At 39.9% G+C, this 26548-nt stretch overlaps 1 protein-coding gene across 4 annotated transcripts in view; it reads right to left on the bottom strand.

The window, feature by feature from the left end:
• ARID5B (AT-rich interaction domain 5B) overlaps positions 1-26548 on the bottom strand; it is a 118172-nt gene that overhangs the window by 54234 nt on the left and 37390 nt on the right. For all 4 annotated transcript variants that reach the window (XM_030453141.1, XM_030453142.1, XM_030453139.1 and 1 more), the window contains one exon: positions 15757-15987. In XM_030453141.1, the coding sequence (XP_030309001.1) occupies positions 15757-15987 (231 nt within the window). The remainder of the gene's footprint in view (positions 1-15756; positions 15988-26548) is intronic.

The raw sequence follows: 26548 nt of genomic DNA, 5'->3' as shown, positions 1-26548 counted from the left end.
GTTTCTATCAGGAAAATGCCAGAATGTCATAATTTTCTTCAAATTGGGGCGGGAAGTCAAAAACATTCTGAGCAACACTGATGGGCAACTATCAGGATCTTCAATTTTAACACATCTAACAAAAAGATACCAACTGAAAATACTTCTACAGATCAAACTCTTCTGTCTCAAATGGTTTTGACATTAAACTGCATCCCAATGAACAGTTGGTCTCTGGGCTCTGCAATCCCATGTCTCACCATGAGAGCACCAAATATCCTGAGCCACTGATGGTGCAGCCCCTGGGGAAATGGTGGAGCAGCAGCAGACCTCATCTGGAGAAAGGAATGGGCACAGGTGATGGCCATGCGAGCATCACTGTGGCAGAGCTGTCCCCAGGAGTATGCCAACCCAACATGATTAAGTTCAGTTCTTCTAACCCTAGACCAAGCCTTTCATGTCAACCTTTTTCACGAAAAAAACAAAACAAAACAAAAACCATCAGGGAAAAAAGACTGAAATCTAAACATACGCATAATGGTTGTGGGTGGTTACTGTGGAAAAGATTTCCATTTCATTTGAACGGCATCTTCCAATGACAAAAAAAAAAAAAAAAGCATCAAGGACTTGACTCACAAGAGTGACAAAGTCTCCTGTGAGATAAAAGCTATGCCAGAATTAAAAAGTGAAAAGAGAAGCATGAGCACAGTGGCAATGGAGGAGAAGGGCTGGAGCCAAGCCCCACGCAAGGGGTTTGTCTGGCACTTACACCCATGCCTGGAAATCTCCTCCAAAGGAAGCTGGAGCCTCACCTATTCTCTAGCTGCAGATGGAATATAACAAGAGATGGCAAAACTTTCCTCGGTCATTAAGGAGGCTTTGTCATCTTGCTATGATTTATTTTAATGACTGTTCCATTGCTTTGGTCTAGGCTCCCAAAAGTAAGAAAGCCCAACCAACTGCAGCCTCATGCAACTGCATTTGGCTGCACAACTCCGACTTTGTCTCACCTCTGCATCTGACTGACGTGCAAGCTGGAACTTTTATTTTCTGCTTGGGGATTGTCCTATTTTCATGGACACTCATGCTTAGACCAAAACAGTTAGAGCAGCCCTGATGCCTTCTTCAGCTCACCTGAAATGGGAGCTGACGTTTTTGCTCATTCATCTTGGCTTCCTTTGCTCTCTCGAATATTTCTGACGGTTGCTAGGCAACTATTGTTGAATACATGCATGAGGCATTAATTGTCTGAGCACTTTAAAAGAGGAAAATTCTTTAAAACTGAGGACATTGCCATACCAAAAATAGGATATTTCCTTTATGAAGGGCAACATTCGTGGCTGGGAATGTTGATGGCTGCAGTATGTCAGAGGCTAGATGAGTCACAGAGATTACTCACATGCAGCACAGCACAAAAGAAGCGTCTTCAGAGACCTGACTTTATAATAAAGTTTTATTTTAAATGAAGTGCTTCAGATCTAGTTTTATCTTCTGACTGCTGTCACTGGGATACTGTGGTCCACATTTTCATGAAATTAATGGCATTGGGTCCAGCCGCTGTAACAGTGTTAGAACTTATGGAGTGTATCAATTCACTACCTTCTAAACCCAAAATGGCACCAGCAAGTACTCCTCTTCATTACACTTCAAAGAGATACTGTAGTCTCACTGCTGATCTTAAGTGCTCTGTGCTCCTTACCCGTAAATGTGGATTTCATTTTATAGGGTCTTTTTTTTTCAAAATACATTCCAATGTCATGATCAAGCTCTAAAGACAGTAAACACAGACTTCCATAAATTGACTTAAACTCCTAAACTAAACAACTGCTAAGATCTGCAGCTAGGTAAATTTTTTTTGATTGTTTTATCTTTTTTTTTTCTTAATAACATACCCATCTCTTCCATAACTAAATATTCACAATGTACATATATTCATCTTAATTACAGGCTGCCTTTCAAAACAACCAACACCAAAAAAACCCTGAAGAACCATCATTTTTTTGGCAAATCATTCAAATGATTATGGTTCATTGCAAAATCGGATGCTATAAAAGAATGAGGGCAACTGTACTGCTAATTTTAAACACGGTATTCTGAGCTAAGAGCTGCTGAAGACTCCAGGAAAAAAATCTTTTCCTTGTTTTTCAAACTTGTACTCTACCTCTACAGAAGCATGCAATGGGGCACAGGCTAATCTCAGCAAAGCTCAGCTGGGGTTTGTAAGACTTTTAAGATGAAGATGAAGCAACTTATTTAATCAAGGAAGTGAGAAGTAGAATCATCAACACCTACTTAAAGTAAACATGCCACCCCACAGCAGAAAGCTTCTTTCTACTGGGAGTTCAGCTTCTTCTGCAACAGTTGCAGATCTATAGTGCAACACAGGAGGGTGATGACAGAGCTGGAAGGTTGCTCAGAACCTCTCCATTGAAGCCCGCAGCTTCTGCAATATGTCACCCATTGGCAGAATGGGTGGAGCCTACCCAAATGGCAGGATGATCACCATTTTCACACATTTTCTTACCCTTTCTGTAGGCTGAACCCACTTTCAAATAAATTCCTCCTCTTCTATTACTCACTTTTGTTAACATTTGCTTTCTAATTAACATGCTCTTTAAAAGTAAGGTGACTGGAGATATCTGTGAAGGACCTATCAGGGAAGACTCAAGACAGTACAGCAAGTTTGTAGATGAATTCACAGCATGCAGCTGCACATTTAAATGAGATGCTATTGAGTTATATTTTCCATACTTCAGCTGAGGATATAACCTTTTACATAAGTTACTGAAGTGGCCTAAAATGGACTGGATTTGTCCCCGAGCTGATCTTTCCACTTGAGACCAGCTCAGAGGAGCAGCCTGCTTGGTCAGTGCTCAGACAGGCAGCTGCTCATGGTAGATGGAGATGGGTGAGCAGAACAAAGAGGACAAGGGGTATCAACAGGTGGACCAGTGAAGACACTGGCATTTAGCTCCCAATGCACCAGCTTCTTAACCTTGTTCCTTGGCCTCTGATACACAGAACAAATGCAAAGCTCTGCCTTGTCCACTTAAGACTGTAAGCAAAGATTAGGAAACTTCGGTAAATTGTCTAATGGACACAAGATCCAGGACAAATCCAGGCTTTCCTATCCCAGATGCTACAGACCACACATATCAATAAAGTAACAGTTTTTAAAGTCAGAAGGAACTAGGAGGGTATGAGGTCCTTATTTACTTTCTGCAAACACTGCCTATACAATACCAGTGACCACTGGATGAAGACTGTATCTCCTGCATGAGTAAGGATCATGTCTTTTGGAAAGCAGTCTTGATTTAAAAGATTCAAGTAATAAAGATTCTATGCTACTCCTAGCTAAGTTGTTCCCATGGTTAATTACCCCTCCCTACTAGACAACTGTTCCTTAGTTTCAGCACTAACTTATCTGCTCCAACTTTGAACCACAGGGTCCTGCTCCGAGTCTGTCTGCCAAATCAGAGAGGCCTGGCACGGGTCTTTTACTCAAGGACACACTAACAGACTGTGATCAGGTCCCTTCTTAGTCTTTGCTCTCAATGGTTGACATTCTCTGCACTTGAAGGCAACTTTTCCATGCCATGAATTGGTTTTTTGGTCCTTCCTTAACCCTGTCCAGTATTTCAATCTGACATGCAAAGCCTGGGTGTTAGAATCAGGCACAAAGCTGAATGTGGGGAACAATCTAAGAAAATCATCCTGCTCTTCCATGTTCCTTTGCAGCCTGTAGTTCAGAATTCTGTACAGTATTCTGTAATTCAGAATAATACATTTGAGTATTAGCAGTGCAGTTATCCCATGAAATGGTATCACCCTTTTTGCAGAAAGCCATTATCATTTGACTGACTTAAGAAAAATTTTTGCTCTTAGGGGGTTTGATAATGACTTTCTCTAATGTTATACACAGCAGTAGTGACACCTCCCTAGTTCTTCTCACTATCCCCTGCTTACTCACCTAAGAACCAGGTTTGCTCTCCTGCTCTAATAAATTGGCTATCTATCACTACCCTCAAGTAATTTATGGCATTAAGACCAACCAAAAGCCCTGAGGCACAAGAAAATGCTCCTCTGATCACTAAAAGACAGGATACAGCTATATATAATACCTGGGCCCAAACTTTAGATGTAATGTAAACTCTCACTGCTTCACTGAGCCTTTGGCCCATAAATCAATTTTAAAACATTACAAAGTCCTAATTGCCAATGATAGATAAATAAGTAAATGAATAAATAAACAAAACCCGAGCCACACTGTTATTTTTGTTAAACTTCCCTTCTTAGTCAGTACTTATGTATAGAAACAAGGTCCTGTACCAAATTGGTACTTCCTCCTGTGGACAGAAGCAAAAAGGGATAGCTGAAGTCTCTCTAGATGTTTGTGTAAATTATAAACTAATTCATGTATTGTCCTTGATCTGCCTAGGTTTACAAAGATGCTGACAGGTAATGAGAACTTACTCAAACAGCACTAGTGTCAATAGAGGGAAAGAGCCCTCCTCTGGATCACCCTTAATACCCCCACTTGATTTGAGAGAGCAAAAAGCACGGCTACAATTTTAATGTCCTATTTTGCCTCTTTTGCAATTCGATTTAAAAACAAATTCACAAAAAAACAGCTACGAGGAATTTAAATTCTGCAGAAGTCTCACCCACCAGTAATTACTACTGCCGTTTAAAATTCTAAAAGAAAACAAACCCAAACCTGAACAAAACACTATTTTTCAATTAATTTTCTTCCTCTGATTTCTCTTCGCATTGCATCATCTCCCAATTACTCTGATTTTGCTGAGTGTGCCAGTTTCCTAAAGACACAGCTATAAAATGTATGGACTAATTGTTGAGCCTAACTGAAGAGCTATTAAAACTGCAATAGTACAGCACTTCCAATGGTAGTCTATTATTTCTACATGATTGGTTTTGTACAGTCCAACTCATGCACTGAAACTCTTAGATAAATTAACCCCTTCGTTTTGACATAAACATCAAAGGGAGAAATAAAGGAGAACGAACAGTATTTTCTGCTGCTATTTTAGACATACTGCTCATAACACCCATGCATGTTCCTGGAAAATTACAAATTATTTAAATTGAGAAAACTATTTGCTGTTTTATCAAGTCCATAATACAGAAGATTTGGCTCCAGAATTATTCCATTTTCCCATTTCACATTTCCCTGTCATCTACATGGTGGAGCATGTTTACAGAACTTTATAACTATAATATACACTTCAGTCATTTCTAAACAGCCCTATAAGAGTAAGTCTGAAATGTACACATTTTAAAGATTACTTAGAGAACACCAAACCCTTTCCCAGCTGTTTTAAATTTTGAATTTCCCAATAAATGAATAACATACTAAAAAAGCAAACAAGATCTGACATTATTTAGTCTAAGTTTCTAAAATGGCATAACATCTGTAGCTAAAAACAATTTTGAATAACCATATTTACTCGAGCAGTACTCTATTATTCATAGCTCATTTTCCTTACGGACTAGGGGGCTTAATGTGATGTTCAAACATTTCAAACTTTTTTTTTTTTTTTTTGTTTAGTCCTTCCAACAGCCCAACTGCAGCAAAAAAAAAAAAAACCCAAACAAAAACGGAGGGGAAATCTTCACTCATATCTTTTATATATATTCATGTGACCAACCCATGATCTCAGTTAAGTGCCACAACTGTTCATTAACACACATCACAGTCCCCCAGTCAGCACTTCCAGCTTTGAAACCACGCCAGGAGCAGGGGCTCAACAAATGGCACTTTGACCTTTTCACTACTAACTTCAATCTTTATTAAAATCTCTAAGACATCAGCTCTTTCTCCTCTACCATCTTTTATCTGCTCCTGAAATACCTAATATTCATTCATTAAATGGCAAAGTTTGCTACATTCTGACGTAAGGATAGATTTCCCTTTTGCCATCAGCTTGTGAAATGCCTTTGATTAAAAAAGAACGAAACGCCCCCTCCCCCTGCCAAAGAACTCTAAATTCAGATTGCTCACTCATTTCCAGGGAAATCAAGCATGCTGCCTAATACTAACAAATCTCGTGGCATCCAGGCAAGCTTAGCTCCATTTTATGTTCCTCTTACTAAATTCTAACTTTGAAACACACAAAATGCTCACCCTGCTCTTTGCTCATTTTTTAAATGTCATGTTTGCATCTCCACATCTTCAGCCTGAGCATTTGTGGGGGGATAGAGACTGAGTTTTTGCCCAGCAGGGTTTCCATTCCCTACAATAGAGTCACAGAACTCGGTGGAGGAAAATGTAACTAGAGACAAATAGAGGCTTTGATCGTTTTTATGGTGCTCAAACATAGATTGGGGGTGGGGGTAGGGGGGGTTATAGTAATTAACTAATTACACATTTAGGAAAAGAAACAGAAAAAGTTCACAGGAGTCATCTTTCTGTTTTCATTCTTTGTAAACTTTCTGGCACACCCTATGTGCTTCATTTCTTGCTTTAAATAAATAAGTACTGGAAAATATGCATAGTATTTGGAACCCAGAGGAATGACATATTAATTTGAAGTTTGCTTTGTGTAAGTTTGCGCTTTCCAGATTTGAAATGAAACTTCCAGGAAATCTAAAACTCGCCTCCAACCTTTAATTTATATCCCCCTTCACCCAGGGATTATCTGGCTGGCATCAGGTCTTCATTTAAGCAGCACAGAGAAGTATCATCATTAGGTGGTTTAGTTGCCTGGGATACAACTATCAGCCTGACCAGTGGGGAACCTGGGAAGAGTGAGCTCGGAAGGGGGGAAAAGTAAACAAAGTAATGAGTAACAGTTACAGCTCCTTAAAATGTGTACATTAACCTCGGTATTGGGAAACTGTTTGCTTTTCAGAGGCAGCACCCTCTGACTGAAATAATGACAAACATTTTGGAAATTCCATCTGTAGCCAAAATGAAATTACTCAAGTGCACTCTGGGAGAACAAAGCTTTTTAGTATACCTTCAAATGAACTTCAGGTAAGTTTACAAATGGCCTATACCTAAAAAGACCATTAACGAAAATTACATTTGTTTTTACTGAAAGTCAGCCTCAAGTGCTGACATGTAATATATGACATGTGATACATAATAATACTCAAACCAGTTCTGACATAATATCTCCCAAGGCATAATAACCACAAATGACTGCTTTAGTTAAGAACTAGCCAGAAGCAAAACAGATCCATGTAAAAGTAGTTTTAACCATAAATACCTCAGCAATATTTTATGTCACTTTGTAAAAAAGTTAAAGGATTCCCATAATAATTAACAACAAAAACTTCATGTTCTTTACTATTGTGTGGTGGTTGTGAAAGGTTATTTCATAGTCCCACAGCTGCCAATGTTGTAAATTATGCAGGCACCAAGAAGCATTAAGGAGAAATAATAGCAATTTAAAATAAGGCTGACGTAATTCATGATAAACAGTCATTGGAAAATATTACAATGTTGTCCTTTTTAAGTAGGTTTAATCAGAAGAATGTGACCATATTCTGGCATAAACCACTTCTCTTTTCCATTTCACAGGGGTGGGAATGGGGGTCCTTTCTTGGCTGCAAAGGTCTCCCCTGCTCTTGGCCATCACTGAGCCCTATCGCCTCTTGTACACGGCTCGGGAAGCTGGTGGATCAAAAGCTCTCCCAGCACAACACTCAAGAGTCTGGGCAGACCCAGTGGTCCAAGGAAGAGACCAAAACCAAGGAATATTCAAGTGAGAATGTTCTAATGAAGGCATATTGGAAAAAAAAAAAAAAAGATGGCTCCAGAAAACAAAGCATGTATGAGGGACATGGCTCATACTCATGATGAACTCAGCTTGGATGCTTTCTGTTGTAATGACACAAAGTGTTTTTGATAGCTGAATCATAAAACTAGCCATGGAGTGGAAATCTCACATAGGAGAAATTAGTCATTTATATCTACAATCATTTAGTGAACAGACGCATGTGTAATAGAGGACAAACCCCGTGTGATAGTTACATTTATCAGCACAGAAGAGCTCACTCATTAACCCTTCGTTTGCTGGAACTACACATTCTCTGTCAAACTCTGGCTGATAAAACATGAAAAGCCCACAATTCCATCAGCCCACAAAGTCACTACTCCACTAAGAATTAAAAAGGAGAAGCTAAAAGTTCCATACTGGAAGTGTGGCTATGCCACAGGAACCTGCAGGAAGGAGTACATCTCACCTCTCATCCTGCTAGAGCCCCACAGCCCAGGCTGTCCCACCAGAATCAGCCACTCCAGGGTTCCCAGCTCTGCTGCTTCTTCAAGCAGTGGGGTTATGACCACGAAAAGCCCAGAAGCACTGCTGCCACATGGCACTGTGCACTCACAGCACAAACCCTGCCTTCTCCTGGACTGCTACCAAGGGTATCCAAGAATCCAGGAGCCACCCCAGTCTCCCATCTGCCCTTGCCATGGGACCTCTGCTCTTGTTCCAGGGGTTCCAGGCATCCACTGCAGGCACCTTGGGCAGCTGCTCCACCCAGGAGAAACAGCCATGCCCAACCTCAGCAAGATGGGATGGCTGAATCTGCTCAGCATCTACTGCCTTCCTTGAGGGCAGAGGGGAAGACACAACCCAAATAAAATCAGCAATTCTGTGGATGTTCTTGATAAAGAAGTTTTGATTATAAAGTGAAATATAATCTTAATATTTATCCTGACTACAGCTACAGTTGCCAGCGAAAATGTACCAACCCCTCCCCCATCACAGCATTTGTTTTTATTGAAGTTCTTGGAGACAGGAAGGTATTTTATCTTACTTTACCACACATTACTTATGTGCACTTAGCAGCTTGCTGTTAACATTGGGTGAGATTCTGTCCTTGGTTAACTGGTGAAAATCTTAAGCAACAGCCACTGAAGTGGATCTAGTTATTTTGGATTTATGCCACTAAGTGAGACAGAATGTGATCCCTTATCAGTGCCTTTTTGCTTTGAGTATACAAATATTTTATGCATTTCAATGAGTGACAGAATGCAAAACTTGCAAATATTTATTTTTAGATGTATGGGGAAAAAGCAATTAGAGCTAAAAATGTTAAGAATGAAGAAATCACTTAACAGAAGCAATTATGTTGGGCACAAACAGCTCTGCCTTCAGACATTTTATTCAAATGCTGCAGAGCACGCTAGAAAATACCAATTGTTTAAAAAAACTGCAAGTATTTTTTCACAACTGAAAAATCAATCATTATAAACAACATCTGGGAATCATTAATATCTTACTCTACAGTTGAATTAACAAAATAAGAAAGAAGTCTGACCAGAATGCAGAACATTTCCAGATTTGCTTTTTCAAGCTAAAAGCTTATGTTTGCAGAGGTGGGGTGGGAGGGAAGAGGAAATGTACATTTATCTATATTGCATGTATCAGTATTATGCATTAATCATTACTTCCCCTCCAGCTATGTCCTGTTTTTGTTTTGAGAGAGTTAAATTTTGAAATATTTAGCTAAGCCACCCTGGCCAGGACCTTGGAAAAGATTTGCATGTTTTTCAGACTGTTGGAGATGCCACTGCTAAGCTCCATCTAAGGAGCTTCCAGTACCCATGCTAATATAAAACCTCCATATTCTTCCTACTGTATTTTTAAATGCTTAAACATTATAGTCTTAGCAGACTATGCCAATGCCAATCTAACATCACATTCGTGTTAAAATAAAGAAGCCCAAAGCATCCACCTGGAAACTTCAGGGTTTTCTGAAATTCACTGATATAAATTATCCTGCAGGTAGACAAAATAGTCATTAGCAATGATGGTGATACTTGATGTCAGCTGAAAAACACTAAAAGCCAACCCGTTCAGGACGAAGTAAAGTTTTTATAATAGAGCTGGTTGAAAAAGGGAAGCCAACTTTGACTCATACAGTCACCAACATGAATACTGCACTTCATTTAGACTGGAAACATTATTTTAAATTTTTTTCCCATTTTTTTTAAGTCTCATCCTCTGTCAAGTTTTTGTTTTTCTGTGTTTTTCCCCTAAGAGAAGTCACAAACTTCTGCAAACCGAGATGTGTAATGAAAGCAAAGACCAAATTTCAGCTATAGAAAAAGTAATAGTGAGAGAATCAGCTTCCTGTATTGTTTTACAGGGACATTCAAGTTTTTCAGTGTTTTGGGTTTTGTTTTAATCCGTATGATTCTTACCAACGCAAGCAATATATCGTTAAAGCTTATTTTTGGGAAGGGGAAAGAAAGGAAGTGGGGACTGCAATGCCCTTTACACAATCTTTTTTCACTGAGCAGTTTATCCTCTGTTTTGCTTGTTATGGTAAAATGAGGTAGTTTATTTTCCAGAGAAAAAAATCATATTAATACCACAGCAGGATGTAGGTCTCTTCACTTTTTGGTATGAAAAGTTTCTTTTTGGCCTATACACACCAAAATAAAACTTGTAATCTTCTTTTGGAGGTGGACAAGTGTTTACAGTACCCCAGGGACCAAACAGTTTGTTTAATGGTATACTGGACCCAGCATGCTATAAAAATAATCCAAATGGTTTAAAATTTACCAAATATATTTTTAAAATTGAGGAGAAATAAGGTATTCAGTGTTCTTTCACAGTCCTGTTTACAAAAAAAGGAACCCCATGCTCACAAAATGAAAGTGAGCCTTCCAGTTCATCTTTAGCAAGCACGATTTATAATACTTATTTATCCAGCAAAGCACCACAACAAATATTTCTGTGTGAGATTTTCATCTGGTGAAGCCAGTGGAGCTGCAGAAATCTTCTATCACCCAAGTTTCTGATCCTCATGCTTCTAAGCTGTGAGCCTGTTCTCACCACCCTGCAAGTCCCCAAGCCTGGAGAAGGTGGAGACAGACACATCTGTGCCCTCCCTTGCTGGAGAGGTCCTTTCTGGGTCACAGAAGGATCCATGCTCATTCATGCACCCTGGAAGTCACCCCATGCTTTAGACAAAGCACGAGTCTGGTGGAAGGCCAAGACACCTTCTTTGGACAAGAAAACCCAGAGGACATGTGCTGCAACAATTGCTCACTGATTTCTGCCCAGTGACCCTCAGATACAGCTTCTGGGCACTGCACAGATGGCTTTGCCTCCACTACAGGAAAAGCTCTTTGGTCTATAATGAAAGCTTTTAAGAACCTGATTATTTCATTCTTTCTCTCTTGTAGCACATATGACCACACAGCGTTTGCCTGTAAATTATATGCATTTCCAAAAGACATTCAGGAACTCTACCTCCAGAAACTGATAAATGAAAAGGATTAAAAATATGTCTTTACCAATGATATAGAGCTGAAAAGAAATCAATTGCTCAGCTGGCACATATTATTTTTATTTTAAGAGTTCAGGGGAATGAGCTTAGGTTTTTTTCCACATGTCAATTAATAGGAGCAGTTAGGTTAGAAATGTGTAGGTGAACTTTAGTCTGCACCAAGAAATAAACAGAGGTAATGAAGAGAATTGATTTGGTTTGCTCACTCTGCTGTGTCCAACTGGTCCTTACCTTGGACAGGTAGATAGACACAGAGCAACAGCAGGGATTTGCTGTCACTGCTGCCTGGGTCCAGACCAAGGTCCCCCCATGGCCCTTGCTCAGTGGCAGCTGCAAGCCTGCAATGGGCTGGTGGCACTGCCAAGCAGGGCTCAAGGCTTTGTGCTTCAGTTCAACCATTAACAACTCCACTGTGGCCTCCCATGGAGGTTGAAAGTTTCAGATTTCTTGCTCCTAGCTCTAGCATTTCATTATCTACCTGCACTATTTCATGCTGGTGAGGACTTCTAGTTGCTCTTCATGAGGGGAAGATGTGCACTGAAGTCTGACTGTGGCCACATCCATGAACTTCGGCTACCAAGACATCCAAGCATGGCTTATGTCTTCTGCTTTCTGAACAGAAGCAAGCTTTTGAGACTATTTGCATTCTGGAGGGGAACTCTCCAAGGAAGTTAGATTAACTAATGAGTAGTTATATCAACAGGAATGGAAGCAGGAGGCTTCCCACTCACGGCCGTCTTTCCTCTGTAAATGGAGACTAAGTTCTTCCCTGGCAGGCTGCAAAGAAATAGATGCACAAGTTTCACCCCTCCAGCTGCAGAGCCAATTCCTCAGCAGCGTGCTTCTCCAGTGGCCACCTTGACAGGATGATGATGCACAGGCACAGTGAACCAAAGAAGAGGATAAGAAGAAAAGGATTTTGCAATAAAATCTGTCCTGAATATTCCTGCCCAACCCACTCAGATGCATGCCAAACAGCAATGCACAGAGGCAGACACAGGTGGTGGCAGGGCCAGTAGCAGGTACTGGCTGCAACAGCCCATGCTGAAGCCAGAGGAGAAGCCAGGGGCAGCCTAATCCTCACTGAAGCTCTGTGGCAATACAGAGACCATCTACACAGGACTGCTCAAAGCATCAAGGAATCTCTTCCAGCCATGCCTGTGGGAGCTCATAGACATCACAGACACCAAAAAACCCTACATTATTTATTGTCAACAAAAACTTTTCTTCCTCCTTTCCTTCTTTATCTATTTTTGGTAGAAAAGAGGGGAGTATGAGAATGAGTCTGAGCTGAACAAAAACTTTTTCATAATAAATGTATAATAAAAGCAGAAAGAATACTTTCTTGGAAAGCATTTCTCCATCTAAACTGCCCAGCGAGGACAACAGCTTACACGCTGTAGTGAATGGGGTTCATTATAAAGGTGTTTCTGGTGGCTGGTGTGTGATATGCTGTATCTGTCACACAGCAGTGTGCAGAGCACATATAACACAGTCCCCAACAGCAACATCTCTGGACCTGCCACCTGTATCTGAAGCCAGTGCTTCCACATAAAGACATTAAGTAAATCATGCTTACAGAATTTCTCTAAACTCTCTTTAGAGTTTGGAGAAATTCAGGTGACGGGATACACACGTTCCTATCATGTTCCTTCTTCAGACTTCCTTCATTTGCAAGGTAAGACACAGCCAAGCCCTTCAGATTAAACATGTCTGGATCTCCTTACAGGCATCTTTAAGAAATTAAGTCACATTTCTGTAATCTGGTCTCCCCTCTGATTTGACTGATAAATACCAGGGCTTTAGAATAATTAATTTATCTGCTGTACCACCCTCCCTCTGTTTAGCTTTTGCAGTCATCGCTTCCCACATGTGACATCAATCTACATGATATCAACGTAAACTGTTTGTATAACGAAGTGTTGTACATTTTATTGTCCTGCCAGCAAAGAAAGGATAAAACCGCTTTGCCTGTTGCATTCAAAGGTAGTATAATTGACACCATACATTTTGCACTACAAAAATGGAACCAGACATTAGCCAGTTTCTTCCTAACACAGCAGGGTTTGCAAATTTTACCAAATTGTTATTTTCGTAAGAAATTCTTTTAAAGAGGAGGTTATTTTTGTTTGTTTTGTTTTTATAGGTCTTTAAAAAAATCTGCTTCTTAAACCAAACTAAATTTTAAATACACACTACCAACTTCTATGGCTAAGATTTCTGTGGCTCTGGTTTGATAATGAATCATAGAATTGGCTGGGTTGGAAGGGACCTCAGAGATCATCAAGTCCAACCCTTGATCCACTATTGCTGCAGTTCCCAGCCCATGGCACTGAGTGCCACATCCAGTCTCTTTTTAAATATCTCCAGGGATGGAGAATCCACTACTTCCCTGGGCAGCCCATTCCAATGTCTGATCACCCTCTCCGTAAAGAAATTCTTTCTAATATCCAACCTAAACCTGCCCTGGCACAACTTAAGACTGTGCCCTCTTGTCTTGCTGAGAGTTGCCTGGGAAAAGAGACCAACCCCCACCTGGCTCCAACCTCCTTTCAGGGAGTTGTAGAGAGTGATGAGGTCTCCTCTGAGCCTCCTCTTCTCCAGGCTGAACACCCCCAGCTCCCTCAGCCTCTCCTCACAGGATCTGTGCTCGAGTCCTTTCACCAGGCTAGTTGACCTCCTTTGGACCTGCTCCAGGACCTCAATCTCCTTCCTAAACTGAGGGGGGGGGGGAGATAATTGCCTCTCAAATTCAAATGTCAAGAGCATGGCATAGTTAGCTTTCAGAGTCTGAACAAAGCACTTGCTATGGTTCACCAAGTCTGGTTTCTTCATCACTCCACATCTCTTTGATTTATCTATTAATAATATATTATATGATACCCTGGCATTATGGATCCAACTATTTCAACAAACTTGTAATCAAGAAATGACCCTGAATGAAATACTCCACAGAAAGCAATGGTATGCTCATCAAATGCCTTCAAGCCTAAAATAACCTTTCCCATAAGAGGGATAGTCAATGAAAACTGAACTTCATATTCTGAGTTGGAGCTCAGAGTAAATAAAAATTAACATGATACTACTGTGTTATTAGACCAAACTTCCAAGGTATTTAGTTTATTTTTCACAACTCCTGCCTCCTAGGAGCAATCAACACTTATATTCATAGTTCATTCAAAGCATGTAATGTTTTAAGTGAGCATGAGTGGACTTGACAGTTTGGGCCTGGTTCTGCAAAAGCTTGATATCACAAAATGAGAACAATTCACCGCAGTGATGTGCTCTGGTGATGACACCATGTGCAGAAACATCTGTCCTGCCTGTTGGGAGCTGACTGGTGCAGCAGAAGAGGAGCAGCCCTGCACTACCTCACAAAATGAACCAATGCCAGTAGTTGGGTTGGCATTTCTCTGCCAACACAAGAAGGCCTGAACTGGGCTACAAGCTAAAAGCCACTGTGCTAGAGTTAGGGAAAAGGAGGAGATGATTCTCCCCCATCAAAGGCATCACCGAGCTACTTCCCTCCCACTCCCATTATTATGTATTAAATGGACAATTAGAAATTCTCTAAGATACCACAAGAGCTTCCTTGCAGAGATGCAGGGCTCTTGCACAGCAAAGGTGCACCCACTGTTACACAGACAGCCTTTGCTGGCATTATCTGTGACACTCCCCCATCTGGTGATACGGGTAATAAAAATTCTCACAGCATACCTACCCTGCTGAAGAGATTACACTGGACTCATTACAGGAGATACCCTGGGCGTGCACACAACATCCATTCTGCCACACATTCAGCAGCACATCCACTGCCCTTGGGTTGATCTGACACTAAAAACAAAGGTGTAAAATCACCTGGCATCTATCAGGAATCCAATCTTGCAATTCTCTCTCCCAGCTGTAAAGGGCTGCATATTCCTCTGGAGCTGTAGTGTATACTCTACACCCTTTGAACTAAGAGGTCACCTACCAGAAGTGCCTCTGCACTTGTAAAATCAAGCTCGTAAAACTGGCAAAGCCCCCACTGAAAATGTCCATATTCCAGGAAGGCCAAAAACACACCAGCTATAGCTGACATTGGTTCAAGGACCTAGGATCATACACGTGGCTGACATATGCTCTGCAACTGCAATGGGGTGTACAGTGAGTCTCTCCTATTTTGTGTTTGTTAGCATATTACACCAAAAAACCCAACATGCTTCATAAAGCTTCTGGAAAGACATGGACTTTAGGCAAATGGTTAAGGTAGATAAATTTCAAATCCAGCCAAGGGATCCTTTCACTCATACTGTGTAACTGTGCTACCCACTCCTGTTGCAACACTGGGACACTAGTGGCTAGAAGCCTTCAGCCCCACAGAAGACCACATTTGATATTTAACATTTCAAATATAAACAGCACTGGTTCACTTAAAAGTGATTTTCCCTTTGGCATTAGTGGACACTTAAAAAAGAAATATGTATTTACGTGTGAGAAAAATAAAATAGCTGTAACATGACTTACCAAACTCATCACATATACTTTCATTTTCTATTAGAGTAGGATGATCAAATGTATCCCGACAGTAGAAGATCTGGGGGTTCTTGCTTGTTACTGCAATGCCTCCCAGGGCTAAAACAAACTGGTCTGTTAGTATTGAAGAAGGCTTGTCCTGAATGCGCTTCAGCATGGAGCGATAGCGACAGTACTGAGGGTAGCTGAGAATTAGCAGGTTTGAATCTTCATCATCCTCACCTGGAAGAAGATAAGAAAAAAAAATACTCTTAATAAGTAAAATTGAAAAATAATAATTTAATAATCATTATTTTAATATCATTATTAAGAAATAATAATAATAACATAATAAGAAAAACAGAACAAGGTCTGAAACTTGAGCATCTTAGAAAAAACATGATCCATTGGTTCAGTCTTTTCTCATAATCTTTTATAGAAAGTGGCTTTTGAAATAAAAGCTAAAAATAGAATTTTTAAAAAAACAAGTTTATTCAAACAACTTATTTTCTGGCCTTTTGTTCAGTTTTCCCATGCTTACCCACAAGGGCTCTACCTGAATGAGTAAAAAACCAGTGCTCTGCAGAAGCTGGCCAAAGGCCTTAATCAAAGTGCTCCCCATACTTTGCCAACTTGGCTGCTTTGATAGAAATATTATCTGTCATTTTTACTCAGCTCTCTATACAGCCTTACTGAACTCATGTTTACACCAGCTAACTTCTTTTAAAAATAATCATATACAAGCCCCAGAGCACACAGCTATTAATTCTCTTTTGAAGTATCTGATACTGGCAACTACCAAAGGGCCCCTGGGCCAGGGAGGTGAGCTGATCTGTCCTGGTCCTTGATGCTAAACTACTTCAACAGGTGGAAATAACTTTCTTCACATTAAGTACAAATACAGCAGGACTCAACAAAACACCTACAGAGCACAACAAACAAATGAATTTCCAAACAGCTTGTACTGTTGAAATGTGGGCTCAAAATACAGAGCTTGGACCTTCCCATTTCCCCCCAGATTTTAGATTATATTAAGCGTAAAGATGGCAGATTTAGAAATATCACAATCAAGTTGAATCACATCATAACCAGCAGGAAACTGCACAGCAAAAAAAAAATTAAAAAAAAAAATGCAGAGATGCAAACATGAGAAATTATTCATTTGTAGGCAGTACTTAACAGCACTTTTTATGCTCATTTATCTCCTCAGGTGGGGTAACTGAACATGGCCTTCCATGCATGCCAATGAGACAAAGGAAAACCTTGCAGTTTATGCTCTCTGTTGTACTCTGATTACTGAATAACTCAGCTATTTTTTCTGTGAGAGACAAAAGGTCTACTGTTTAATCCCATTACCAATACTGAAATCATCTTTCTTACCCTTAAAGTAAAAATCACTCCAGATACTGAAAGAAATGTCAGATCAGTTCTCCCCAGCTAAATACGATGGCAAAACTCATCTTGACTCCCATGAGGCAATGGAAACGTTGAGACACAGAAAGCTAAATTTTAAGAAGTCTCTGGAAGCAGACAGATCACCTAGAATGTCATCACTGCAGATGAATGCAATGCTCCAAAAAACTAAAATCAAAACAGGAGATGGACTCGGGTAGTACTGTTTTTTCAAGCACAGCTCCTGAAAGCCATCACTTTTGAATACTCAGAACTTTCCCCACTACCCTGAAGTAGGTGAGGAGATCAAGCAATTTGTAAAAAAAAAAAAAAAAAAAAAAAAAAAAAAAAAAAAAAAAAAAGTAAAAAGTATTAGAAATGCTGTTTACCAAAATGTATTACTTTTCAAAGAAACTAGAATTTATGGCCCTATACATCTTTTGGTCACTCAGGATGTGGCCATGCTTTTCTTTGTTTTCAACAAGTATCCCATAAGCCTACACAACAGCATGACTGAGCCAAATGCTCCTGGGAATAAGTCTCTCCTCTTTATTACGAAACTCTAAAAATCAGATCAGGAAAACTGTTCTAGGAATTAATGAGCACATGATCCATCCTTTAGCTCCTCGGAGAGTTTCATATACGCCTGCCTGACAGTTATTACTACTTTATACCTTTGTGTAGATAGTGGTGAGCTGAATCTGTTGATCTGACAGCACTTTTCTTAAGCCAGGATGTGGTCAGCTTTTTAAACAGGGTGTATATAAATGTATGTCCCATGTGCCTTTGTAGCAAACCATTAATTTCTAGATAAATGTGCTGTAAGTCCCTGTGCAGAATTACACAAACTCTCTGCCCCTGAAGGCTGACAACTTAACTCAAACCCCCGGCATAAAATAAAATCAAGACATTTTTTACAGGATCACTTTTGTACATGCTTGTGCAACTCCAACGAGTACTTTATGATGCATTTTTTTCCTTTCTTTATTCACTCCAGGTTAAATAGATAAATCTAAGAATGAACAAAGGCTGAATAAACTGAAGATTTGTTTAGTGAAAGACAAACAGTGTTCCTGGAACAAAGACTTTTTCTCAGCCACGCCTACATGAGAAAAAAGAAATCAAAGTAGACCAATCCCTAATAAAATGCAAGGCTAAGTAAGGAGTATTTTTCTTCTAGCAAAATCTAACACATGCCATCTAATGGTGGGTTTAGTGTATATAGCTGAAGATTTTTGATAATTATGATTAGAGAGAGTTTACTCTTAGAAGGAGAAAAGATCAAAACATGGATCACATTCCATGAAAATCAAGAAAAACAACGTAATGTCTATAAACATTTAACTGAGATGTTAGAAAACAGAGAGGCTGTATTTCTGAATCCCATTTTAGCTTCAACAGAGAGAAGGAGGAAAAAGATAATACCTGCAGTATGCTGTTTGTAAGGCTCAACTGAAAGTACTCTAATCCCCTGCTTATACTGTAATTGTGTGTTTTAATAAACTCCTCCAATGTAATTTTTTCATTTATTTATATGCTTCAGCACTGAAAACAGAGAAACTGGAATTAGGAGGCAAGGTTCCATCCCTGCCTTCCACACACTGCCTATATATGCATAGATGTAATCCAACAGTTCCCTTTGTGAGGGGCAAAGAGAGCTGGGATTTGGCACAGCCTGGCATTTATGTTGGATTACATGTTCTTCAAGTTGTCTTTGTAAGTAAGAGATGCATGAAATGCTAAACACAATGAATCTATGCAAGAACTGACTTTTCAAATCAGCACAGCCATTTTTAATATGTAACACAAGACAATTAAAAGCCCCAAAAGGAAAAAAAAAAAAAAAAAAAAAAAAAAAAGAGCCTGCTAAAAGCACAAATTCCTAACAAATCCTTCTAGAGCCAGACCTATTTACAGAGAGACCAGAGAATACAAAACTGTAACTCACTTTTTGTTTGCTTGTTTCGGAAACATCAGCCTATAATGTTATTGCTAACCGCCATAATCTACTCTCAACATCAGTAAGCATTTTTTTCTTCAAAAAGACCTTCACACCAGGATTTTATAGAGCTTGATGGAAAAACTATGCATGTTCCTTCCTGTACCTAATTACCTCAACTGCAAAAGCTGCCAAGAATTTTGCCCTTTAGTTCTTTTAATCGTATTAGTGCAAATGCATTTGGATGCCAACAGAAACAAACATTTAAAGATTTTTGCTTAAAAGATTCCAAATATGTATGAGACTGGTGCTAGGAAAGCACACTCCACTTCTTCCCAGAAAGCACAGAGTTATTTCTGTGGAAGAAATACAAATTTCTACCTCTTGTAAGACTAAATGTCTAGTTTCGACCCAATTTAAGTAAAATAATGTCAATATGAACTGCTCTCACAATGATTTATGCTACCTTCTGTTACTTTATTGCATTAGACATTCCTTTCTCTAAGCTTTATACTTTTTTTGCTGTGCTCCTAGCAACCACATAAAGGCTGAGCACCAACTTTATGCACTTGGCACCCTTCCAGGCTCGACTGTTATTGATAATTATATTGAAGTTTCAATTTAATTGCTACTCTGTTGTGACACAGAATATTTTTTGCAATTAGGCATTTCCCATTTTCCGTTCATTCATTTTTTGTATTACTGAAAATTATTTCCCTTCTCCCCCCCTCCCCCCCACGAAAACATAAGCAGAACAATGATGCAGATAAGGGTACATACATCTGCTGCTATCATTACCAAGGCAGTAATGTGAAGGGAAGAAAAAAAAAAAAAAAAAGGAAAAAAAATTGTGAATATAATTTCTCGGAAGGTAATTTTCTTTTCAGTTTAAGTGCTCTTATTCTTCTTACAGTTACTCAATGATTTCCTGTTCTAATTACAAGACATTATACAGAAAGTCATTTTTAAAAAGGAAATGTACTAGAGCAGGAGGCTAAATAAGCATCACTCGCTTGGAATGGTTTGAAATTCCAAACTTTTGCATCTCTTACCTATTCTCTGCTCTACCTTTGTACAATTTATTCTACCTCAAATCTACCATCTCTTCCGAGGCAGTTAACACATATATACACATCAAAGAGGAAAACACACTTTCAGTTAAACTGCAGGAAAATGAAAATTGTTTTTTGCTTCTCACTGTAGCTTGAAGACAAGAGCCAAGACTAGGAGTGGAAAATATTAAAAAAAAAAAAAAGAAGAAAGCTTGATTAAAAAGCGAGAGAAGAGATATTCAGTTCTAAACCTAAATGAGTAAGCCACAAACTATTTCATAAAAACATACTGTGACGTAAATTACACATCAGTATTGCACTGTTGTGGTTATTTTGAGAAATGGCTTGTACTGTAAGTCAGCTGGTAAAACCCCACCCTTAATGATTTTGTAATTCTCCATACAGCAATCAACTGGAGCAGTCATGAAATTGCCAAGAAGGAAAACAGACAGAGCTGTAGAGAGTTTGTAATAAAAAGATAATGTACTTTTAACATAACAGAAGTAGAAGATTGGTTTTATTAACTAAAAAAACTACTTAAAAGGTCCCACGCTTGCCATTTGTTTTGATAAATGTTAACACAGATCTTCATAAGATAAGCAATGGAAGCATCAGGGGAACCAGATAAAATGGGACAATGCCTTGGTGCGGGGGTAGCAAATTGAGCAAGGGAGATATTTGGAATACAGAGAGAAAATGAAGGAAGTTACAAGGCTCTGTCCATCAAACTCCTCTCCTGCACGGTGCCCTCGCTACTGTGCCTTCTTTCATTACCTGCAGTTACTAAAGGGGTCTCCCAGAGGATGCACATATTGTAATTACTTTACCATTGCTCATATGCATGGCTTTGACCACATCACCAATATGCAGAAGATACAGAGGTAATGATGGACATATCTGAACATCCAGAGCAACTGGGACCAGCAAGGGTTAGCTGTGTTGAATGAACATGGCTGGGAGTCCCATGATGGGATCTCTCCTGACTATTGCAGGGCAGTGTTCAGGTGTCACTGTTCTCCTAAGATGGGTCCTCAGCAATCCACAGGAGCATTCATGGTGGGACTCATTTAATTTAGTAAAAGAGCTTTGGGCTACAACAGTTGTGCAGATCTCTATGTAGCCAGAGAGATCTCCTCCCAACCTGTCATTTTATAAGACATAGATCATGCCACTCTCCAGAGTTACTACTCCCTCATCAATGATAACTACCTTAGTCAAGAGGCTTGCAGATTAAATTAAGTGAACAAAATAAATTCTACCAAACTGACAATGCAGCCTGCCCTATGCCAAAGAGATGGTCCAAATGCATGCTAAAAAATTCCTTCCCAGCAGATACCCTTGCCATCAACATAAAAAAGGTTGATTTCATCTGCAACAATGGGATTTGGCTCTTCCAGCTCTTAAGACAGGATCCAGGTCTCTTTCCCTTGTTCTACACCTTTGGCAAGGACTTTCTGCAGTATGGGCACGAGAACAGAGTTGTAGGAGAGATGAAGATGTGCATAGCTGACCCTTCAAAATCAGCGACTGCAGGTCAGGCAGGTTCTGCACATCCCAAAGATGCTTCTTCTAATAACATCCCAAGATGTTACTACACAATTACCCAAAGGACACCTCAAAAAGTACAAGAGCAACAGAAACAGCAGAACAATGAAAGTGCAACCTGAAGGAGAAAGAACAAAGAGGATCATTATGATCTAAAAACCTTTAAGAGGAATCTTGCAATGAGTGAACCTTCCCATAGCATTGTCCAGTTCCAACCTGCCAACTATGCCCAAGTTCAAGTCCTGCAACTATGCCCAGATAACTGCAGCCAGCCAAGAAGCCATGCTAATCATCACCTTCACCTCTGGGTACTCTTAAGAGAGAAACAGTGGCTTTGCCAATGAAAAAACCTTCACAGCAGAATTATGGCAAGCTCCTCCCGACAACTTCTTGCATGGAATCCTCTGAACAGGCTCAAGATGAAGAGCTCCAGTAGGAATCCACATCCCCTTGCACCAGGCTGCTGCCATCCATGAGCAACAGCTAAGGAGTTCAAGTACCTGCATCATCATCACTGAACTATGTCATCATGCTCTAGCACACCAATCCACTCTCTCCAACCCATCCTCCTTTTTCATTCCCATCATCTCTGTTCGCTCTAGTAATGCTACTTGGTGTGCCTTGGCTGGCTAATTAATCACAAAAACTAAAAGTATTACCCTAAGAATCATATTTCTCTCATGGAAATGGAAATACAGTAATAGGTGAGACAGGAAATCTGGAGTTTGGGGTTTAAATAAACTTGGGTAAATAATTGACAAAACAGGGATACCGCTTTGTTGGCAGGACCCATGCAACGCATCCTTGCTTTAAACCCCCCCTCTATTTGAATGCTAATGCAATCAAGAACAAAGGCAACGTGTTGCAGGATATCGAACACAGTGATTTATGTTTAACAGATAATGATGATGCTAAAAAGTTGCCTGTAATTCTTACATGGACACTTGCCTGCCTGATTTTGCTTTTAAATTGACCAAAAGGCAAGAGCCATTTCTTCCAGTATACTGAATAAAACACCCAGCTTTTCTGATTGTATCAGGTATTTCTTCCCTTTTAAGGAAGAGACAGAACTAATTCTCAGAATTTCATGCCACTTCCCCAGCCCCCTGTATTCTGTCACAGTGCCAGCAGAGCACCAGTCATTCAAAGAATTCCTAAGATTAGTTTACCATTTGAAAGAAAAAGAATACTTAAAAATCTACTGGAGATTGAAACTACTGTTCAACCCAACAGCAATTCAGTCATTAAAAAAAAGATGGTACTTCCTAATGAGTGTTTAAAGCACATGGCTGAAGAACATTTTACAGGTGGTGATTTGGATGTGAGTTGTTCTACTTAATGGGGACGAAAGAGAGTATGGTGGTCGATAACTGAGTGTATGTTCTTATAATCACATCTTCCATAATATTTCTCACGTTAAATCACTTTGAATTCAAATAATAAATCAAATTTTTAAAGAAGACTAAAAGAATTTAATACTGAAAAAGTTTCCAACTGGGCATTCAGCATCCCTTTTCAGACCTCAATTCAATATTCAGCTCCTCATAACTGCAGCTCCTACTCTGCACTCCCAGGATCCTCCTGCACCTTAGGAAGCAGGTTTATGAGGTGTTTCTAGACTCAAAAGAAGAGAGACTGACAATCATAATTTCCAGTTTCTATATAACCTTCCATCCACAGGCCTCAAACTGCTTTATGGAGATGAGTAAAAATTATTATCCCCATTACACAGAGAGAGAAACTGAGACAGAGAGAGCTTAAAGGATTTATCCTACAGCATCAAGCAGCTCAGAGAGCAAGGAAGAGAGCAAACGGGCCAGGCAGAAATCTTTTTTGGGGGAATTTCTGTGTAAGTCTGAGTTTTCTGATTCCTAAGAGAGAGAGGTGGCCATCTCCAGCCATCCCAGCCAGCATGCCTGCCTCCACTAGACACAGGGGATGGACTGGGCAGAGGCTTCTCTCTCTTCTCTCTTGTCTCCCTGTCCCTCACAGTCTCAGTCACTACTTTATTTTTATTTAGCTGTTGCCCAATTGGTATTATCTTCCCCTCCATGGAGGGTTTGCAAAGCAGTGGTTTACCCTCCTACCAAACTGCAGGTGACTGTCACGATGATAGCTGGAGAATCATGAGAAAAGCAAACTGATGCTGGGGATGCAGCCAAGTGTAGCAAGACAAACCTCTTTTAGGGAACAGTGCTTCAAGGTCCAACCAGGTGTTCCAGCAGAGACTCACGAGCAATGCTCCAAGCCTACGGCTCTCAGAGTGAACTAGCCCAGATTGATGCTGCTACTCCAAGAGCAACTGGCCTCTCTGCTGACTAGCTCGGGACTGATCTGAGCTTGTGTCTCAGGCCTCACCTTTTATTGGCCCCCCAGTCCTGCTCATACGCAGTGGGGGCCCGCCCTAATCAGGCACAGGTGGGCTTGACACAAGCTCATGCCCACTACCTGGCAATTAGGGGCACCTGGTTGCCTTGTTACACTACAGCCAAGTACAGAGCTGAGCTATGAAACTGTCTCCTTCCCCCCAAATTTCTCACTCTCTTTACTCTCCAGGTCATAGGCACAGGCCAGCCCATGTCCATACTGCCAGGGATGGCTACAGAAAACTGCTCTGATATAAAAGGTTTTTTTAAACTGCCCTATTAGCGTTCTAAAGTAGATAGAGACAGGGGGAAGGGGGAGATTGATTGTAGAAGGGAGCACATGCTGCCTGTCCTCTTGAATGTTCTGGGTCATGTGGACCATGCAAGTTGAATGTGCATCAGCTTTAAAACAAGTATTTATCCTGGTTGTTGTGGTTACTGATAAGCAGCTTCAATTCTGCTGATAACAAAAAAAGAATTAAAATGGGGAGGGGGGCTGAAAACATCATTTGGTGATATGACGAAGCCAGGAAGAGGAATTAAATCACAATAAACAAGCCAACTGTACTGTAAATGGCTCTGCCTCTGTATTTGCTTTTAAATCATCTAAGGCTCTAACATGGCAGCTGCTTCAGTTTTAACAAACAAACAGTAAAAATCCCTTTTAATAATGAAAAGGAAATAATGATATACTTTGCTTTAGCTGAATTCAAACATAATTTAATTTTTCCTGAGGTGAGATTTGCACAAGGAACAATCAGATAATAAGTGTTATCATTCTCATAGACAAAACTGAACCAGCACTTTGCAATTCAAAGTGCTATTTAATGCACCATTTTCAGCAGTCTCTGAACACCATCCAACATACCACTGAACCACGCTTCAGTACTTATGCATAAAGCCTCATCCTGCAAATACCTGGAGCATGGGAGATATACTACAAACACAACTACTTCCACTGCTGCTGTGGCTCAAGTTACACATTCCCTAAAGCATCTCCATGAAGGGGAATCATATCCAGCAATTTTTCCTACACCACCCTCATCTTTATTATTATTATTATATTACTAGGATCATACATCTTGCTCTATCTTTCTTCTCTCAGTGCAGTGTAGCTCTGCACTGAGAAAATATTAACTACAACTGCTCTTGCAGAGAAACATACAATTACAACCACTAGCAAGAGGAGGGCACACGCTTTTACACCAATGTTAGTCAACCACTGGAACAATGAGATCAAGGATGTAACAGGTTCCATAATCCTGTGCTCAAGATTGGATCTTTTTTTTCTGAAGATATTCTTCAGTGCAATAAGCTTTAAACTTGGTTGTGTTATCTGCCCTCTGTGCTGAAGAGGACCCAGACAAATCCATACTTGCTTGGGAAAATTTTAAAATTCAGAAAAAAATGAAAAAACTTGGAAAGCCATTGAGAGTTAAACTGAGTTACTGGGCTTAATATCAGAGTAACTGGGTTTCCTAGTCATCTCCTTTCTCTTTCACTTTTTCACACCGTTCAAACACAAATGTGAGAGTAGCATTTCTTCTTCGTGAGCAGATTTACTTACCAGGAACTCTTACAACACCACTTCCACAGAGCAGAATCAACCACCTTCATTTTCCATTGCCCCCAAAAGTATGAGTCAAAAGCCTTATCTTGGTGTTTCACATGAGGCCCTTACACTATCATTCTGAAAGTTCAGAGGAACTGAGCCCTCCTCGAAATAGCAACGGCAGAAGCTGCTGGTCCCAGAGCTGTGACATCAGGGATGGAGGGTGGAAATGGTCCAGTAATTTAAACAGTTGAGTTCTGCTTTTGACATTTATGCCCTCTTTGAAACCCTTAATGAAGTAACAACCCCGTTAATTCTTGCAGGGTATTTAGTACACATAAAAACTGCATTATCTACTATTTACAATTTACTACACACAAGCAGTATCTGGCCCTGTATAAAAATAACAAGCTCACTGTAGCCCTCCGCTCCCTAACCATACTGCTGATTTCTTTGACACATGGAGAAGTGAGAATAATTACATTTTACTGAGTGCGTCTCATTATACTGATTTAAGTAAGATTTCCAAAGCTGCAAAAATATGCTTTTCGATTTCATTTGTTTCTAGCAATTCTCTCCGAAGACTGTTAGTAAAACCTTTCAGAAATCATCATCAATATGGACAAAAATTGTACCCTTCTCATGTGGACATTTGACAGAGAGATAATAGGGTCTAGAAACACCACAGTCAGATATTTCTTTTCTATTTAATGTTTCCTTCTGTGCCAAACATAATATAACAGACAAGTGTTAGAGAGACATGCAGGGGGGAGACTGAATAGAGAGCTTTAAAAGGGGTCCTTGATAGAGAAGCTGTATGCTCAGTCTTCAACGACATTCAATGGCAATTTATTTGCAGACATTTTCTCATGTAACCTTTCACATGGGAGCAGGTAAGATAGAGCACAACCCAATTTGTCAACTGCCAGATATGAACAAAAGAAACCATTTCTAATAA

This window comes from Calypte anna, chromosome 6 (assembly GCF_003957555.1).
Source record: "Calypte anna isolate BGI_N300 chromosome 6, bCalAnn1_v1.p, whole genome shotgun sequence".
Taxonomy (NCBI): Eukaryota; Metazoa; Chordata; class Aves; order Apodiformes; family Trochilidae; genus Calypte; species Calypte anna.
The sequence above is the reverse complement of the archived record's forward strand: the minus strand, read 5'-3'. Positions and strand labels throughout refer to the sequence as shown.